The sequence below is a fragment of the Aotus nancymaae genome, unplaced genomic scaffold (genome assembly GCF_030222135.1).
Source record: "Aotus nancymaae isolate 86718 unplaced genomic scaffold, 86718_ANA_hifiasm-v0.15.2.pri h1tg000012l, whole genome shotgun sequence".
Taxonomy (NCBI): Eukaryota; Metazoa; Chordata; class Mammalia; order Primates; family Aotidae; genus Aotus; species Aotus nancymaae.
Window position 1 is genome coordinate 42,896,184 of NW_026988423.1, and position 17,084 is coordinate 42,913,267.

At 48.2% G+C, this 17,084-nt stretch overlaps 1 protein-coding gene across 1 annotated transcript in view; it reads right to left on the reverse strand.

The window, feature by feature from the left end:
• The window catches only part of GALNT17 (polypeptide N-acetylgalactosaminyltransferase 17), a 554,525-nt gene that overhangs the window by 311,496 nt on the left and 225,945 nt on the right, over nt 1-17,084 (reverse strand). Inside the window, exon 3 of the mRNA XM_012449084.2 lies at nt 4,375-4,541. Within this exon, the coding sequence (XP_012304507.1) occupies nt 4,375-4,541 (167 nt within the window). The remainder of the gene's footprint in view (nt 1-4,374; nt 4,542-17,084) is intronic.

A 17,084-nucleotide genomic window follows, 5' to 3' on the forward strand; every position in this document is an offset into this window, starting at 1 on the left:
TATGATCTGGCTGAACCAAATACTTCCTCCTCCTAATTTCCTTACTCACTAACCATCTTCATGAAGACCTGAAATGTGAACCATTAAAATGGGACTCACAGAGAGGGCTCAAGGCGTGGTTGCTTAACCCAGCGGTTCTCAAAAGTGAGTTCCTCACACCAGCTACAGCAGCATCAAATGGGAGCTTGTAAGAAATGCAAATTTCCAGCCCTACCCCAAGCCTCCTGAAGCAGAACTTCCTCTAGGGTGGAGTTCCAGGGGGTTCTCACACTAAAGCATCTGATGCTAAAAGTGTATAAATACCCCAGCTTCCTCACCCTTGGAGCAAGTGAACTCTGAGGTCTGAGTTTACACTGGCTCTTGGAGTTTCCCCAGTGAAATTAAGCTCCGTCACCCATAGTACCAATCTTCTAGGGATGCTTTCCCTTCACAGTCTTACTTCCCCAGTCCCCTACTGGTGCTCTCTTCACCTCCCAAATAAACTACCTGCACTCCTGATGTGAATAAACATATCTACTTGAAGATATCTACTAATATGGTTTGAATATTTGTCCCCACCAAATCTCATGTTGAAATGTGACCCCCAATGTTGGAGGTGAGGCGTGGTGGGTGGTGTTTGGGTCATAGGGTGGATCCCTCGTGAATGCCTTGGTGCCTCCTTCATGGTAAAGAGTAAGTTCTCACAGAGTCTGGGGCCTCCCCCTTCTCTTGTTCCCTCTCTCACCATGTAACACTCACCTACTCCCCTTCCCTTCTACCATGACTGAAAGCTTCCTAAGCCCTTACCAGAAACCAAGCAGATGCTGGCGCCATGGTTCGTGTATATTCTGCAGAACTGTGAGACAAATAAAGCCTCCTTTTTAAATAAATCACCCAAGGCCAGGCACAGTGACACACTTGTAATCCCAGAACATTGGGAAGCTGAGGTAGGAGGATCATTTGAGCCCAGGAGTTTTAGACTAACCTAGAAAACATGGCAAAACCCTATCTCTACATAAAAAATATAAAAATTAGCTGGGCATGATGGCACAGGCCTGTGGTCCCAGCAACTCAGGAGGCTGAGGCAGGAGGATCACCTGAGCCCAGGAGATGGAGGCTGCAACAAGCCATGATTGCACCACTGCACTCCAGCCTGGATGACAGAGTGAGACCCTCTTTCAAAATCAATCAATCAATCAGTCAATCAATCACCCAGCCTCAGGAATTCCTTTATAGCAACAGCAAACATACTAATACACCTACTGAACCCACTAAGCGTCTAACCCTGCACTGGAGGTCCCTGTGGTCAAGGAGCTGGAGTTATGGCTGAAGTTGCCTTAACCTTCCTTTCCTCCTCCTCGGCTGGGCTCTACCTAGACTTCCTCAGGAGAGGGGGGACCACTGGCAGCAAGTCTTCACCCCAAACCAGCCCGATCTGCAGTTCATGCTCTTCTCTGGGTGTTCTAGCCCCAGGCCACCTCCAGACATTTTGCCAGTCACTCACACCTGCCCTTTTATTAGCCCTACCTGGCTCCATCACGCACTCCCTTGTTGAGAGACTTATTGAGTTTCGACCACCAGCCAGGCCCTGGGAAACAATGTCCCACTCAGTTGACAGAGTCCACTGGGCAGAACACAGACACACTGCATGCTAATGAGTGTGACAGTTGGTAGCAAGGTGCTGAGATGGCACAGAACCAGGGCCTCATTATCCTAAAGGTGTATAAATACCCTTGGGACAAGTTAACTCTGAGGTCTGGGTTTACACTGGCTCCTGGAGTTTCCCCAGTGGGATTAAGCTCTGTCGCCCACTGCATCAATCTTTTTGGGATGCCTTCCCTTCACAATCTTACTTCACCGCTCAGAGGTCAGAGGAGGCTTCTCTGAGGAAGTGCTCTGCTGGAGACAGCTGGGAAACAGGTGGGACTTAGAAGGCTGATCAACGGGGCCGCAGGAACAGGGAGTCCAAGAGCAGAGATTTCTGGCCTGGGGAAAATATAGAGGGAGTCCCTGCAGGGGGGAATGGGAGGACTGGTGGAGTAAGACATCTGTGGTAGGTGCAGAGAAAGGCCACAGAGAAGGGAGCTGTGGGCATGTCAAGAAAAGAGACTTTGCTGCACTACTTAGAGGCTTCCAGGAACTGAAAGAGCTTCCTGCTCACAAGGAGACAATCATTGTCAGGTTTAGAAGAATCTACAGATGAATAATGGCCAAAGGTAAGGAAATAAAACTAGGGATGTGAAAAATCCACCAAATGACCCATCTCTATAAGCCAGACGTCCCAGAGAAGGCATACCACTGGGCCCAGGTGCACCCAAGCCCTTCAGAAGAGTCGACCAGTTCAGAAGGGGCAGGGACATCAGCTCCCAGGCTGATTAAATAGGAGAGGATCATTCCTGTGCTCCTGAAGATAATCGGGTTTTAAACAGGACCCGTGACATTGCCTCCTCTTCACCATCTTCTTGACAGCGGAGGGGCTTCCAGGGTAATCCTTCTCCACTCAGCACGATGAAAGGAAGGGGTTTAGCCTACTCCTAATCCTGTCGTTGCTTAGAAGATAAGCTTTCTTGGACTTCAGGCACTCACCCTAGCTGGTTTTCTTTTATCTCATAAGCTTGTAGGGGTCACTCCCTGCAGTGAGCAAGGTGAATTTTGCAGGCTGGGAACCAACACCAAGGCACCATTAGCAACACTCAACCCCATTGCCCTGGACACCACACCTTTGTCCAACTATTAAATATCTCCATGGACCTCCCAGCAGTTTTGCAATTGACATGCAATATTTGCTTGTTGTATATTTTTCGTTGAGCCATCATTCCTAGTAGCACTGAATTCCAGAAGATGAGCAAACGCCACTCATTTCTACTTAAGATTGTTTCATCCACAGTGACCCAGAGAATTCCAATGTAGATAAATAGTTCCTAATAGTTCCTAACACAGGATGGAATTGTTTATTTTGCTTCTCAGAGAAGGACAACAAAGATGGGGTGTGGGCTGGGGAGTGAAGGAGGAATGCAGCCCTTCACTGCCATTTACCTTAGGTCATGCGAAGACAGAAATTCATCTAGATCCATGGGCAGTTGCTGATTCTTAACCGCCCTAGAACAGCGGTCCTCAACCTTTGTCGTAGCAGGGAGTGGTTTTGTGGAAGACAATTTTTCCATGGAACTTGGGGATTGGAGGAGATGGTTTCAGGATGAAACTATTCCCCCTCAGATCATCAGACATTCGATTCTCATAAAAAGGGTACAATCAGCCAGGCGCAGTGGCTCACACCTGTAATCCCAGCACTCTGGGAGGCCGAGGAGGGCGGATCACCTGAGGTCAGGCATTTGAGACCAGCCTGGCCAACACGGCAAAACCCTGTCTCTACTAAAAATACAAAAATTAGCCTGTCATGTTGGTGTGCGCCTGGGGTCCCAGCTACTCAGGAGGCTGAGGCAGGAAAATCACTTGAACCTGAGAGGCAGAGACAGCAGTGAGCTGAGATGGCAACACTGAGCTCCAGCCTAGGTGACAGAGCGAGACTCCGCCTCAAAAAAAGGGAGGTACAACCCAGATTGCGTGCCTGCATAGTTCACAGTAGGGTTCATGCTCCCACGAGAAGCTAATGCTGCTGCTGATTAGACAGGAGGGGGAGCTCAGGCAGTAATGGAGCAATGGGGAGCGGCTATAAATACACATGAAGCTTCCTCATTCTCCTGCCACTCACCTCCTGCTGTGCAGGCCAGTTCCTAACAGGTCACAGATGGTTACTGACCCATGGCCCTGGGTTGGGGACCCCTGCCCTACAGGACTCAAAGAGTAACAGGCCAGGGTGTGCCTAGATGCATTCCTCTAAAAGACAGCGGTCCTCCACCTTTTTGGCATGAGGGAGCAGTTTTGTGGAAGACAATTCACCACCCAACAGGAAAGGCTCAGCATCAGTCCCAGGCATCTGTCTACCTGCATCTACCTGCGTCACCTCCCTGCGCCCTGAGCTTCAGGGCACACCGCACAACTTCCAACTCCAGCCCCTGCACTTCTTGCCTGAAACCTTTGCGGATGCCTAAGCCATCACTCCATCCCCTGCCACTGGGGACAGGGTGCCGTGGCTCATGCCTATAATTTGAGCAGTTTGGGAGGCTGACACTGGAACATTGCTTGAGGCCAGGAGTTTAAGAGCAGCCTGGGCAACATAGCTAATTTTAAAATTAGCCAGGTGCGGTGGTGCGTGACTGTATTCTCAGCTACTGGGGAGGCTGAGGTGGGAGGATCACTTGAGCTCAGGAGATCATGGCTGCCATGAGCTATGATCATACGCTCCGGGGACCAGGAGACACAGGTGTTCGGGCTCATGCTGGAATTTCCCCTTACTGTCATCATGTGCCGTGCACAGGTCAGCCACCCCTGTACCTTCATCACTGTTGTCATCCACCAGAATGATTTCCTTCAGCAGGTGTGTGGGCGTGTGATTGACGGCACTGTGCACTGACCGCAGGATCACGGACAGGGCCTCGTTCACGAAGATGAATATGATGGATATCTGGGGCAGGTCCTTGGAGTACTTGAGCTCCTTACACCTGAGGAAGGAGAGATTGGAAACTCAGAGTCAGAGTAAGAATAAAAGCTCATCCACTGCAGCTGGATACAATGAAGATTTCAGCCAGATCTTCATCCAGTCCTCCCGAGGCGTGAATCACTGGTTCCCTCTGGGCATTTCCTTGGCTAAGAATTGAGAACGAACCACAAGGAGGCGAGCATTAACAGATCCAAACCCACTTCCCCAAAATTCACCACCCAACAGGAAAGGCTCAGCATCAGTCCCAGGCACATGTCTCCCTGTATCTACCTGTCACCTCCCTGCGCCCTGAGCTTCAGGGTGCACCTGCACAACTTCCGACTCCAGCCCCTGCACTTCCTTGCCTGAAACCTTCTTTGCGGATGCATAAGTGATTACTCCACCCCCTAAATCTCTCAACTAGAGACCACTGGGGACAGGGTGCTGTGGCTCACGCCTGTAATTTCAGCAGTTTGGGAGGCCGACGTGGGAGCAGCACTTGAGGCCAGGAGTTTAAGACCAGCCTGGGCAACATAGCAAGATTCTGTATCTACAAAAAATTTTAAAATCAGCCAGGTGCAGTGGTGCATGTCTGTGTTCCCAGCTACTCAGGAAGCTGAGGTGGGATGATCACTTGAGTCCGGAAGGTCGAGGCTGCCATGAGCTATGATAATGCTACTGCACTCCAGCCTGAGTAACATAATGTGACACTGTTTCCAAAAAAAAAAAAAGAACGCCAGGAATTGATGTATTTGGTTGGTTCAAAAGTAATTGCATCAACCTAATACAAATACCCCAGCTCCCTCAGCCCTAGAGCAAGTTAACCGTAAATTCCCCTAGCAGGATTAAGCCCTCACCACCCACAGGTGCAATCCTCATAACACACCCTTTGGAGGGGGTGCCTTTCCCTCCCAGCCTCACTCCCCACTCCCCGAGTGATGCTCTCTTCGCCTCCAAAATAAACTACTTGCACTCAAACCTTTGCTTCAGGTTCTGTTTCTGGGGGAACCCAAATAAAGACATCTAGTGAACCCACTAAGAATTCCGTATATCACACTAGAGGTTCCTGCTGTCGTCACAGAGCTAACATTCTGGGAGAGGAAATAAAACACCAATGCCAGTAAACATAGTAAAGGAAGAGGACCCTGTACCTGCAGGAGTGTGCAACCTAAAGCACACCAGCTCTTCTGTGGGCAGTCCTAGAATCTCCCTGGAGACAGGAGACAGGACGACCTGCTGACATCCCTCCCTCAGAAGAGCCAGCAGTCCCTCACATGCCAGAGCACAGAGATTAAAGGGAGGAATTCCTCTCATCCAGGCTGGACTCCAGGGCACAGAGCTTTGGCCTTCTCCACGGATCCAGGTGATGTAAGAGATGATTTAGTACCCGGGGAACGTGCTCTGCTTTTATCAGTCACAGGTGCACCAAGAGTCTGTCCAGGCAGCACTGGGGAATCTGATTTTATGCTTACATCTAAGCCATATGTGCTTAGAGGCATGTCCCAGCTCTCCACTGCTTTTACCTGTTTAGAAAACTTTTAAGTTATTAGCCAATCGAGGTTTTAGTTTAGATTGTGAGGTCTGTCTCCAGCCAACGGAGATCAGACACAGCAGTAAGGATGACCCCAAATGCGTAAGGGATAAACTTGTGTGTTTTCCTTTGTTCGTTGTACTCTCATGGCAAGATGGCTAGTGAGAGTACCCTTCCTGCTGTCCACGAAGTAAAACAGCAAAGAGAAACAGTGGAATGGAGTGCCGAGGTATGCGCACTTTAATGCATCCTTCTTCTCCTTGTGGGAGGTGGTACGATACATAGCACAACGGGATAGGGAGCAGAAGAAAGAAAACAGGTGAAGCCACGGAGAGAGAGAGGAGCAGAGCTGAAGAGGGAGAAAGAAATACGGCTGTTTCTTATGCCGAGCAGCTTGGGCGATGTCGGGCCATATTAATCATGTAGGCAATTTTCAGAAGAAAATAAAGTTTTGTTACAATATGTGTTTGTGTCTCCAGGAGGAGCTCGTCCAGGGATGCATTGATCAAGCAGCCTCGTTTTCACCATGCTGCTGTAAATCTATTCTGGGGGCTGCCAGAGAGATTAGTGATTATTGACGGGTTCACGGGCAGTTGGTAGGAATCAGCTCATTGACTGCGTGGTGGTCCGCAAGACAAAAGCACTCCAGAGGGTCCCTCAGAGGCCCCTCGACCAGAGGTCAGCAGCCATCCTGTGCCTGGCAGCGTGGCAGCTGTCCCATCTCAGCTCATTCTCACCAGCTGTACATGTGTGTGTTTGTTACTAGAAAGCGGTCCCCATCCAGACCCCAAGAGAGGGTTCCTGGACCTTGCGCAACAACGAACTTGGGGCGAGTCCATAGAGTGAAATGAAAGCAAGTTTATTGAGAAGTAAAGGAATAAATAAGGAATGGCTATTCCATAGGCAGAGCAGCTCACAGGGCTGCTGGTTGCCCAATTTTATGGTTATTTCTTGATCATCTGCTAAATAGAGGTGGATTATTCATGAGTTTTCTGGAAAAGGGGTGGGCAATTCCTGGAACTGGGAGTTCCTCCCCTTTATAGACCATATAGGGTAACTTCCTGACGTTGCCATGGCATTTGTAAACTGTCATGGTGCTAGTGGGAGTGTCTCTTAGCATCCTAATGCATTATAATCGCATATAATGAGCCGTGAGGACGACCAGAGGTCATTTTCATCGCCATCTTGGTTTTGGTGGATTTTGGCTGTCTTCTTTACCACATTCTTTATCTCATTCTTTTAACAGCAGAGTCTTTGGGACCTGTACCTTGTACTGACCTCCTATCTCATCCGTGACTAAGAATGCCTTAAACTTCTGGGAAAGCAGCCCAGTAGGTCTCAGCCTTATTTTACCCAGCCCCTATTCAAGATGGAGTCTCTCTGGTTCAAACGCCTCTGACACACGCTGTCAGAGGCACACAGTACACACCCATTCACTCTGTGCATGTCTTCCTGGGGCTGATTTCTCTGATCCTTTGCTTTTAACAGCTTCTGGATTTTGAAACTGAAAAGAAATGAGGCCAGATTGTACAGTTCTAGCACCATCTTCTCCACCCACAAGCAATGGGGTTACCCTGCAATCAAGGATCTGGTTGTAAGTCAAGCCTCTTGGCTGGGGCAGGCAACTCCCCCTGGGGAAATGGGAAATGGAGCAGCTGTGGGAAGTAGGAAAGTTCCTTTTTAATGTTTCCTTTCTTGTTAAAGAATAAGTGTGCTAATAACTTTGTTAAGCCCTATCCTATGTAGCTGTTAGACATGGCGTGCTTACAGGCATGTAGTACATTCTACGTCCTTGTAATTTAACCAATTATCTGTGCTGGACATGCTCACAGGCATGTCCCAGCTCTCCATTGCTTTTACCTGTTTAGAAAAGTTTTAAGTTGTCAGTCAATCGGGTTTTAGTTTAGATTGTGAAGTCTGTCTCCAGCCAATAGAGATCAGACACAGCAGTAAGGACGACCCCAAATGCGTAAGGGATAAATGTGTCTGTTTTCCTTTGTTCATTGTACTCTCATAGCAAGATGGCTAGTAAGAGTACCCTTCCTGAAAGGTAGGTACTACCTTTTCCCTATCCAGAAAGCAAAAATTGTGTTGCTAAAAAAAATCCTTTGTCTCAGTGCTCATTTTTCTTTGCAGCACCGTGCATGTTTCCAACACCAGGTAACGTGGGCAGTTGCCTGTCCCTGGGGACCAGGTGCATCCTTAGCAAGGAGCAGGCGCCAAGTTTCTGGCTCTAGGTATGACCTCAGTCTGGGAAAAAGCCACAACCCATACCAGGACCACCTGCCCACTCAGACTACTTCAGATGCTGAGCCCAAGCCAGGGGCAGGAAGCTAGACTGATGCCTAGGATAATCCCGACAAAGTTCCTAGTTCTCCCCAGACACATTTTCTGCCTCTCTGTTGGCCTCCCAGGCTACACAAGCCAGGCAATGGGAGATGGGAGGCTGAGGAGGGTGGATCACTTGAGGTCAGGAGTTTGAGATCAGCCTGGCCAACATGGCAAAACCCCATCTCTACTAAAAATACAAAAATTAGCTGGGTGTGGTGGCACACGCCTGTAGTCCGAGCTACTCAGGAGGCTGAGGCAGGAGAATCGCTTGAACCCAGGAGGCAAAGGTTGCAGTGAGCCGAGATCATGCTTAGCTGGGTGAGGTTAGAAACCTGGGTCCTGGCTGGGCGTGGTGGCTCATGCCTGTAATCCCAGCACTTTGGGAGGCCAAGGTGGGCAAATCACTTGAGGTTAGGAGTTCGAGACCAGTCTGGCCAACATGGTAAAACCCCGACTCTACTAAAAATACAAAAATTAGCTGGGTGTGGTGGCGTGCTAAAACAAAAAACCCTCAAAATCCATACCTGGGGGTTGCTGTGTGCTCCCTCTAGCAACCCCAACTTGAACCTGGGCTTCAGAAATCATAAATGTCCTTTCAATAACTACTCAGTGAGCAATGAACAATCCTTTATCTGAAAGAAGATTGGTAGCTAAAAAGCTATTTTAAGGTCTGGACCAATTTCTTTTTTTCTTTTCTTCTTCTGGTTTTTTTTTCTTTCTGTTGAATTTTTTGACCCAGGAGACAGAGGTCGCAGTGAGCCAAGACTGCACCACTGCATTCCAGCCTGGGCGACAGTGATACTCCATCTCAAAAAAAAAAAAAAAGAAAGAAAGAAAGACACGCTTGTGACCCAGTCTGCCAACTTGAAAACCAAAAGCTCCCCAAATATCCTCTCATTTAAAAACAATTTAGGTATGACTGGGCCCAGGAGGCCCAGCAGGCTATAGAAAATGGTGATGATGCTGGTAATAACTAACACGTACTTTGGGCTGTGTGCCAGAAACCGCTGGAAGGTACCATGTACTAGACTCCCTCATTTAGTCCTTACATTATACCTTAGGAGTTAGGCCCGTTCTGCAGATGAGGAAACCAGGGACCAGAGGGGTGAATTCACTCATCATAAGTCACACAGCAAGTCTGAAAAGCAGCAAGATGGGAACAGCTCTGATGGTGTTTCAACTTCCAAATGCCCCTGGCTGGACAGGCATGGGATGGCAGCTGCAGCAGAAAAACTTCCACACAATTTCCAGCCCAACCTTTCAACTACTTCCTATGTGAGTCTTGATTTCTTTTTTTTTCCTTTTTGAGATGGAGTCTTGCTTTGTCACCCAGGCTGGAGTACAGTGGTGCGATCTCAGCTCACTGCCACCTCTGCTTCCCAGGTTCAAGCAATTCTCCTGCCTCAGCCTCCTGAGTAGCTGGGACTACAGGTGTGTGCCACCACACCCAGCTAATTTTTATTTGTTTGTTTGCTTTTTGAGATGGAGTCTCGCTCTGTCGATAGTCTGGAGTGCAGTGGCATAATCTCAGCTCACTGCAACTTCTGCCTCCCAGGTTCAAGCAATTCTTCTGCCTCAGCCTCCAGAGTAGCTGGGATTACAGGCTCCTGCCACCATGCCCAGATAATTTTTTTTATTTTTAATAGAAACAGGGTTTCACCACGTTGGCCAGGATGGTTTTGATCTCTTCACCTCATGCCTCACCCACCTTGGCCTCCCAAAGTGCTGGGATTACAGACGTGAGCCACCCCTCTCCAGACTAATATTTGTATTTTTAATAGATATGGGGTTTCATGATGTTGGCCAGGCTGGTCTTGAACTCCTGAACTCAAGTGATCCGACCACCTCAGCCTCCCAAACTGCTGGAATTACAGGGGTGCACCACTGCACCCAGCCTTCTTGATTTCTTCATCTCTGCCCTAAAAGCCCCAACCAGGAAAAGGTCCTCTGCAGCCAGGTCCACCATGCCCATGGCCTGCTGAGGGCAAAGTATTCCTGGACAGTATCCCTGAGCCAGGTCATATTTGATTTCCCTTCAAGGGGGATGTGGATGAGCAGAAGCCAGCTCCATCTCCCCTGGGGTTCATAAGGCTGGCGGGAATGAGGATAAAGCTCACGTGGGAGAGTGTTCTGCCCGCAAGCCCCGGAACTGAAGAGCCCCAAGCAGAGAGGAGCCAAGGTTGCCCTCTGCCACTCTGAGCCTTGCAAAAGTCCTGTGCTAATGAGCTGCCGCAGCACTTCAGCTACTGTGCGCCCAGGGCTAAGTCTGTCATCTCCACCAACCCTCAGGCTGGGGCAGAGAAGAGAACCTTAAAGGGGCTGGGGCTGGAAGGTTCACCTGTGCATGCTCAGGTGAATGGGCAAGCGACCGCAGGGCCTGAGCTCAGCCTCCACTCCTTGTCTCTTGGGTCCGTCTAAGGCGAGTGCTCCCCTTTCCAGGGTCTACCTGGGTTTCTTGGTATTGCTTGGCTCACATGCGCAAAACCGTGTGGCCCATCTGCAAAGCTTCCTGTCTTCTCACCTCAACTCTAGCTCCCAAGTACAGTGATGCTCCTCAGTCTCTGCCCTAACATCTGCTGCACCGAGGGATGGGACCAATTGCTAAGCACTGCCCCACCCCAATCACCCAGGACGGGACCAATTGCATTACCACAACCATGTGTGTCAGGTCCTTAAAATAAATCTCTCTCTACTCAGCATCACTAATCATTAGGGAAATGCAAATCAAAGCTATAGTGAGATACATCTCACATCCATTATTGGAAGCAGGTTTATAATGTCGGGGAAAATCCACACCGAGACAATGGATTACTCAGCAAGGCTGGTTTGCTTCCTGCAGGAAGGATGTAACTTGCTGGCAGTCTTGCCACGAGAGCACACCTGAACAAAGGAGACAGGGACATTTATAACTTTAATAACCTGACGCAATTGCCCTACTGCTGTGTCCAGGTTCCATTGGCCGGAACTGACCCCACATTCTATGCTTGACCCGACTGGCTAAAAACTGGCAAATTTTCTAAAGAAGTAAAGGCAGAGGAGAACAAAGAAAAGAGGAAGTAACTTGAGGAATGCTTAGAGAAGCGATAATATTTTCAAATAAGGAAAGGGAATAAGCTTTGACCTAAGACTTGTCAGGGCAAGTATCTAGGTTAAAATGTAAGAACTAAGAACACGGGATGCACGTTTCTTTATTATGACTAACAGCTACTTTAAGATTATTAGCAAAAGCTTTAAAGTAAATTAACCTTTGAAGAAACTATTACTTATTCATAATGAACTAAGAGGAAAGCTTTGAAGAGGAACCTTTTATTTATTCGTTTTTACTACATCCATTAAAATGACTACTGTAAAAACAAAAACAAAAAACCCTGAAAATAACAAGTGTTGAAGAGGATGAGAAATTGAAACCTCTGTACACTATTGGTGGGAGGGTAGGATGTTATGGCCGCTGTGGAAAACAGGATGGTGGTCCGTTAACGATGGAATTACTATATGAGTAGCAATTCCACTTCTGGGTATATATCCAGAAGAATTGAAAGCAGAGCCTTGAAGAGATACTTGTACACTCATGTTCATAAAGCATTATTCGCAGCTAAATGGTGGAAGCAATCCAGGTGTTCATCAACAGATGAACGTATAAACAAAATGTGGTATATGTAGCCAGCCTTCCTAATCCACAGGTTCTATGTTTTCATATTCAACCAACCACAGAGAAAGAATATCCCCAAAACAAAGATAAAAAATAACACAGAGCCAAGCATAGCAACTCACACCTGTAGCCCTAACTATTTGGGAGGCCAAGGTGGGAAGATTGCTAGAGGCCAGGAGTTCAAGACCAGCCTGGGGAACATAGTGAGACCCCCATCTCTAAAAGTAAAAATTAGCCAGGCATGGTGGCCCATGCCTGTAGTCTCAGCTACCCAGGAGCCTGAGGTGGGAGGATTGCTTGAGCCCAGGAGTTCAGGGTTACAGTTAGCTGTGACTGCAACACTGCACTCCACTCTGGGCGACAGAGCAAGACTCAGTCTCAATAATGATAATAATGATACAAAATCATTTATTAATGATACAATTATTGACATGACATTTATACTGCATTAGGTATTATAGGTAATCTGGAGATGATTTAAAGTATATGCGAGGATGTGCGTAGTTTATGTACAAATATGATGCCATTTTATGTCAGGGACTTCTTTGAGCATCCAGGGATTTTGGTATTAAGGGGGTCTGGAGCCAATCTCTTTCAGATACCAAGGGATGACCGTATATATAAAACAGAATATTATCCAGCTTTAAAAGGGAAGGAAATTCTGCAATATACTACCACATGGATAAACTTTGAGGATTACTAGGTGAAATAAGCTAATCACAAAACACAAATCCTTCATGATTCTACCTACAGGAGTAACTAGAATGGTCAAATTCATAGACAGAAAGTAAAGAGGTTATAAGGGACAGGGAAGGGGAGAATGGGAAGTTTTTGTTATCTAGGAGAGTGTTTTTGTTTCAGATGATGAAAATGCTCTGGAGATGGGTGGTGGTGACAGTTACATGACAACGTGAATGTGCTGAGATGAGGCCCAAGGGACTCCCCCTAAAAGCCTGTCAAAGTGCCAGGTTGAAATGATGATGACGGGGTACCCAGATTCCCCTCTTCTAGCTGCCTGGCTGCATTCTCGCCGAAGTATAGGGCTCTCTCCTGGGCACCGATGATGTCAGCCTGAGCCTGCTGGAGAAAAGCCAAGCATGTGCTGAAAGAGAAGCAAAGAAACCTTCTCCAGAGGACAGGAGGGAACTCCACACCCTCCAGTCACCTCTACCTGCCACCTGAGTGCTGCCTGATGGTGGTAGCTTGGCTTATTTTCCTATAGGAAGAGGAAGACAGAGCTCTTACTAGGGGGTGGCAGAGACAGCAGAGCGAGACATGCCCCCAGAATGCCACCAATGCCCCAGGACAGGACCACCCATGGGACCAGGTTATCAGGGACCCTGTGGGATGGGGTGGAATCTGGGGGGGGTGAGCCTTCTTCCCCCGGATGGGAGTGGGTGAGACAAGACTGGGGCCTCTACATCTCAGTGCCCCCCGAAACCCAGCAGTCATGTCAAGGGCAAACCAATAAATCACGTTATTTCATCCAAAAAAAAAAAAAGTGAATGTGCTTAATGCCAGCGAGACACTTAAAAATGGTTAAGATGGTAAATTTTATGTTATGTATGCTTTAACACAATAAAAAATTGGAAAAACAAAGAAATTCATTTTCTCTCTCTACCTCCCCATCCCACCCCTGCCCAATTCCTTCTCTTTCTCTAGGAAACCCGAGTGAATGCATTGCCCTTTGGTTTGAAAAAGAAGATTACACCAGATTGCGGTGTCACACCTCATCAGAACCTTGTCATTGCAATCCTTCCTCCCGTCACCACCTCAAGAGCCTCTGACCCACACCCGGGGATGCCCAGCAGGACCGCCTGCTTTGGTTACCGCAGTGGGTCTTAAACCCCCACAGCCTGACCTGGACCTGACTGACACCCAGAATGGCTGCACTTGGACCACCTTTGACTTCCACAGTCATAATCTCCCTTCATCCCAGTACTCCAGCGTCACAGTCCCAAAACCCCTACTCTTAGCCATCCAGGCCCCAGGCCACTTGTTTTGTTTGTTTGCTTGTTTGCTTGTTTGTTTGTTTTCTGAGACCGCGTTTCACTTGGGTCATCTAGGATAGAGGGCAATGGCACAATCTCAGCTCACTGCAACCTCCACCTCCCGGGTTCAGGCAATTCTCCTGCCTCAGCCTTTTGAGTAGCCGGGATTACAGGCCTCTGCACCATGCCCAGCTAATTTTTTTTTTTCACTTCGTGTACACACAGATTCTTATAGCTTTTTTTTTTTTTTTATTGCATTTTTGGTTTTAGGGTACATGTGAAGAACATGCAAGATTGTTGCATAGGTACACACGTGGCAGTGTGATTAGCTGCCTTCCTCCCCTTCACCTGTATCTGGCATTTCCCCCATGCTATCTCTCCCCAACTCCCCACCCCCCGCTGTCCCTCCCCTATTTCCCCGCAACAGACCCCAGTGTGTAGTGCTCCCCTCCCTGTGTCCACATGTTCTCATTGTTCAACACTCACCTATGAGTGAGAACATGTGATGTTTGATTTTGTGTTCTTGTGTCAGTTTGCTGAGAATGATGGTTTCCAGGTTCATCCATGTCCCTACAAAGGACACGAACTCATCGTTTTTGATGGCTGCATGATATTCCATGGTGTATATGTGCCACATTAGTAGATGCGAGGTTTCACCATGTTGGCCAGGCTGGCCTCAAACTCCTGACCTCGGGTAATCCTCCCGCCTCAGCCTCCCAAAGTGCTGGCTTACAGGCGTGAGCCATCATGCCTGGATGTTTTTGTTTTGTTTTGTTTTGTTTTGAATCTATTAGCCCTTCCCTCATTTCATGTTCGTCCAGTCCAGCTGGAATCTCCGTACTTCCTTCAAACAGGCTCTGACTGTTGCCAACCCCCAGTTCTCCTGTCCCTCTGCCTTTCTTTCCTACAAGTGCTGAACGATCCCAGCTCTAGATGGCACCACCCACCTGCTTCTCCTCCCCTTTTCTCACACAGCTGACACTGCAGGATGCAGGACCAAGTCTCACATTCATGAGCTGCAAAGGAGACACCTCCAAGGGCTCCAGTCTTTGCTCTGCAGGTTTTATCTTTTCTTTTCTTTTCTTTTTTGAGACAAATTCTCGCTCTTTTCACCCAGGCTGGCATGCCACAGCTTGATCTCAGCTCACTGCAGTCTCCACCTCCCAGGTTCAAGCGATTCTCCTGCCTCAGGCTCCTGATTAGCTGGGATTACAGGCATGCACCACCACACCCATCTAATTTTTATATTGTTAGTAGAGATGGGGTTTCATCATGTTAGCCAAGCTGGTCTCCAACTTCTGACCTCAGGTGATCCGCCTGCCTCTGCCTCCCAAAGTGCTGGGATTACAGGTGTGAGTCACCGCACCTGGCCTGCTCTGCAAGCTTCTTCCTGTTCTAGGTTAGAAACCTGGATTTCATTCCCTTTCACTGTCTTCTACCTTTTGCCAAGTTCCTTGGGGCAACCTCCCTCTCCGCAAGGAATTGTGCCTCCTACTCTACAGAGAAATCAATGCCATCAGCCCAAATTTCCATATGTGTTCCACAGGTCTGTAGCATCTACAACAGCATTATCCGGGAACTTGTTAGAAATAAAAATCCCTGGGACCAGGCTAGGCTTAGTGGCTCATGCCTGGAATCCCAGCACTTTGAGAGGCTGAGGCAGACGGATCACCTGAGGTCAGGCATTCGAGACCAGCCTAGCCAACCTCGTGAAATCCTGTCTCTACCAATAAATATAAAAGTTAGCTGGGCATGGTGGCACACGCCTATAGTCCCAGCTACTCAGGATTCTGAGGTGGGAGGATCCCTTGAGCCCAGAAGGCAGAGATTGCAGCGAGTCCATATCCTGCCTCTGCACTCCAGCCTGGGTGATAGAGCCAGGCCATGCCCTTAAAAAATAAAATAAAATAAAATCCCCAGGCTCCTTCCAGGCCCAGGGAATCAGAATCCCTCGAGGTAGGGCCCAGTAATCTCCCACTTATCAAGCTCTCTGGGTGGTTCCTGCGGACTGGAAATAAGAGAAGCACTTTCGTCCTCCAAGCTGACCTACCTCTCAAGCCATTCTTTGTCTTACCCTCCTCTCTTGATGGAAGTTGAGTCCAGGAGCTCAAGGCTGACCCCTGCATCCTTACTGTGGATCCCAGCCTCCTCCCACTTCAGAGCCTTGCCTTGTCCATCACTCTTTCTTGCCTCTTTGCTCTCCCTCCACCCATCTTTTCTACTCAACTCTCTCCCATTTAAGTAAAAAATTGAGTTGGTGCGGTGTCTCATGCCTGTAATCCCAGAGTTTTGGGAGGGTGAAGCAGGAGGATTGCTTGAGGCCTGGAGTTCAAGACCAGCCTGGATGACAAAGAAAGATCCTGTCTCTACAAAAACATTTAAAAATTTTGCCGGGTATGGTTCTGGCTACTCAGGAGGCTGAGGCAGGAGGATCACTTGAGGCCTGGAGTTTGAGACCAGCCTGGGTGACAAAGCGAGATCCTGTCTCTACAAAAACATTTTAAAAATTAGCTGGGTGTGGTGCTGGCTACTCAGGAGGCTGAGGCAGGAGGATCACTTGAGCCCAGGAGGTCAAGGGTGCTGTGAGCTATGATTGCATCACTGCACTCCAGCCTGGTCAACAGAAAAAGACCCTGTCTCAAAAAAACAAACAAAGAAACAAAAAAAAAGCAATGATAATAAATAAGTAAATAGTCTCCTTTTCCACAGCCTTAATTGCCTTAATTACCATGTTTCCTCCCCTTCCTGTCTCCCTTCTTTACTTCTCATTCATCCCTTGCTTCACCCATCGTTTGGCTCCTGTGCACACTATTTTGCTAAAACTGTTCTTGTTAAAGTTTCCAGTGACAGCTACTCTATGTGGCTAGAATGGAGGGACCCTTCCAACCTCACTATAGCTGATGATCCTTTCTGCAGGATGCAACACCTCCATCCCTCCCCCTTATATAATCGCTCTTTCCTCTCGGATCCTGGACACTCAATATTCCTCCCCCATTCCTACCTGCGCTTTTTCTCCTGTGGGACCTTCCCTGGCTACTGGTTTTGCTGCACAGATTACCCTTT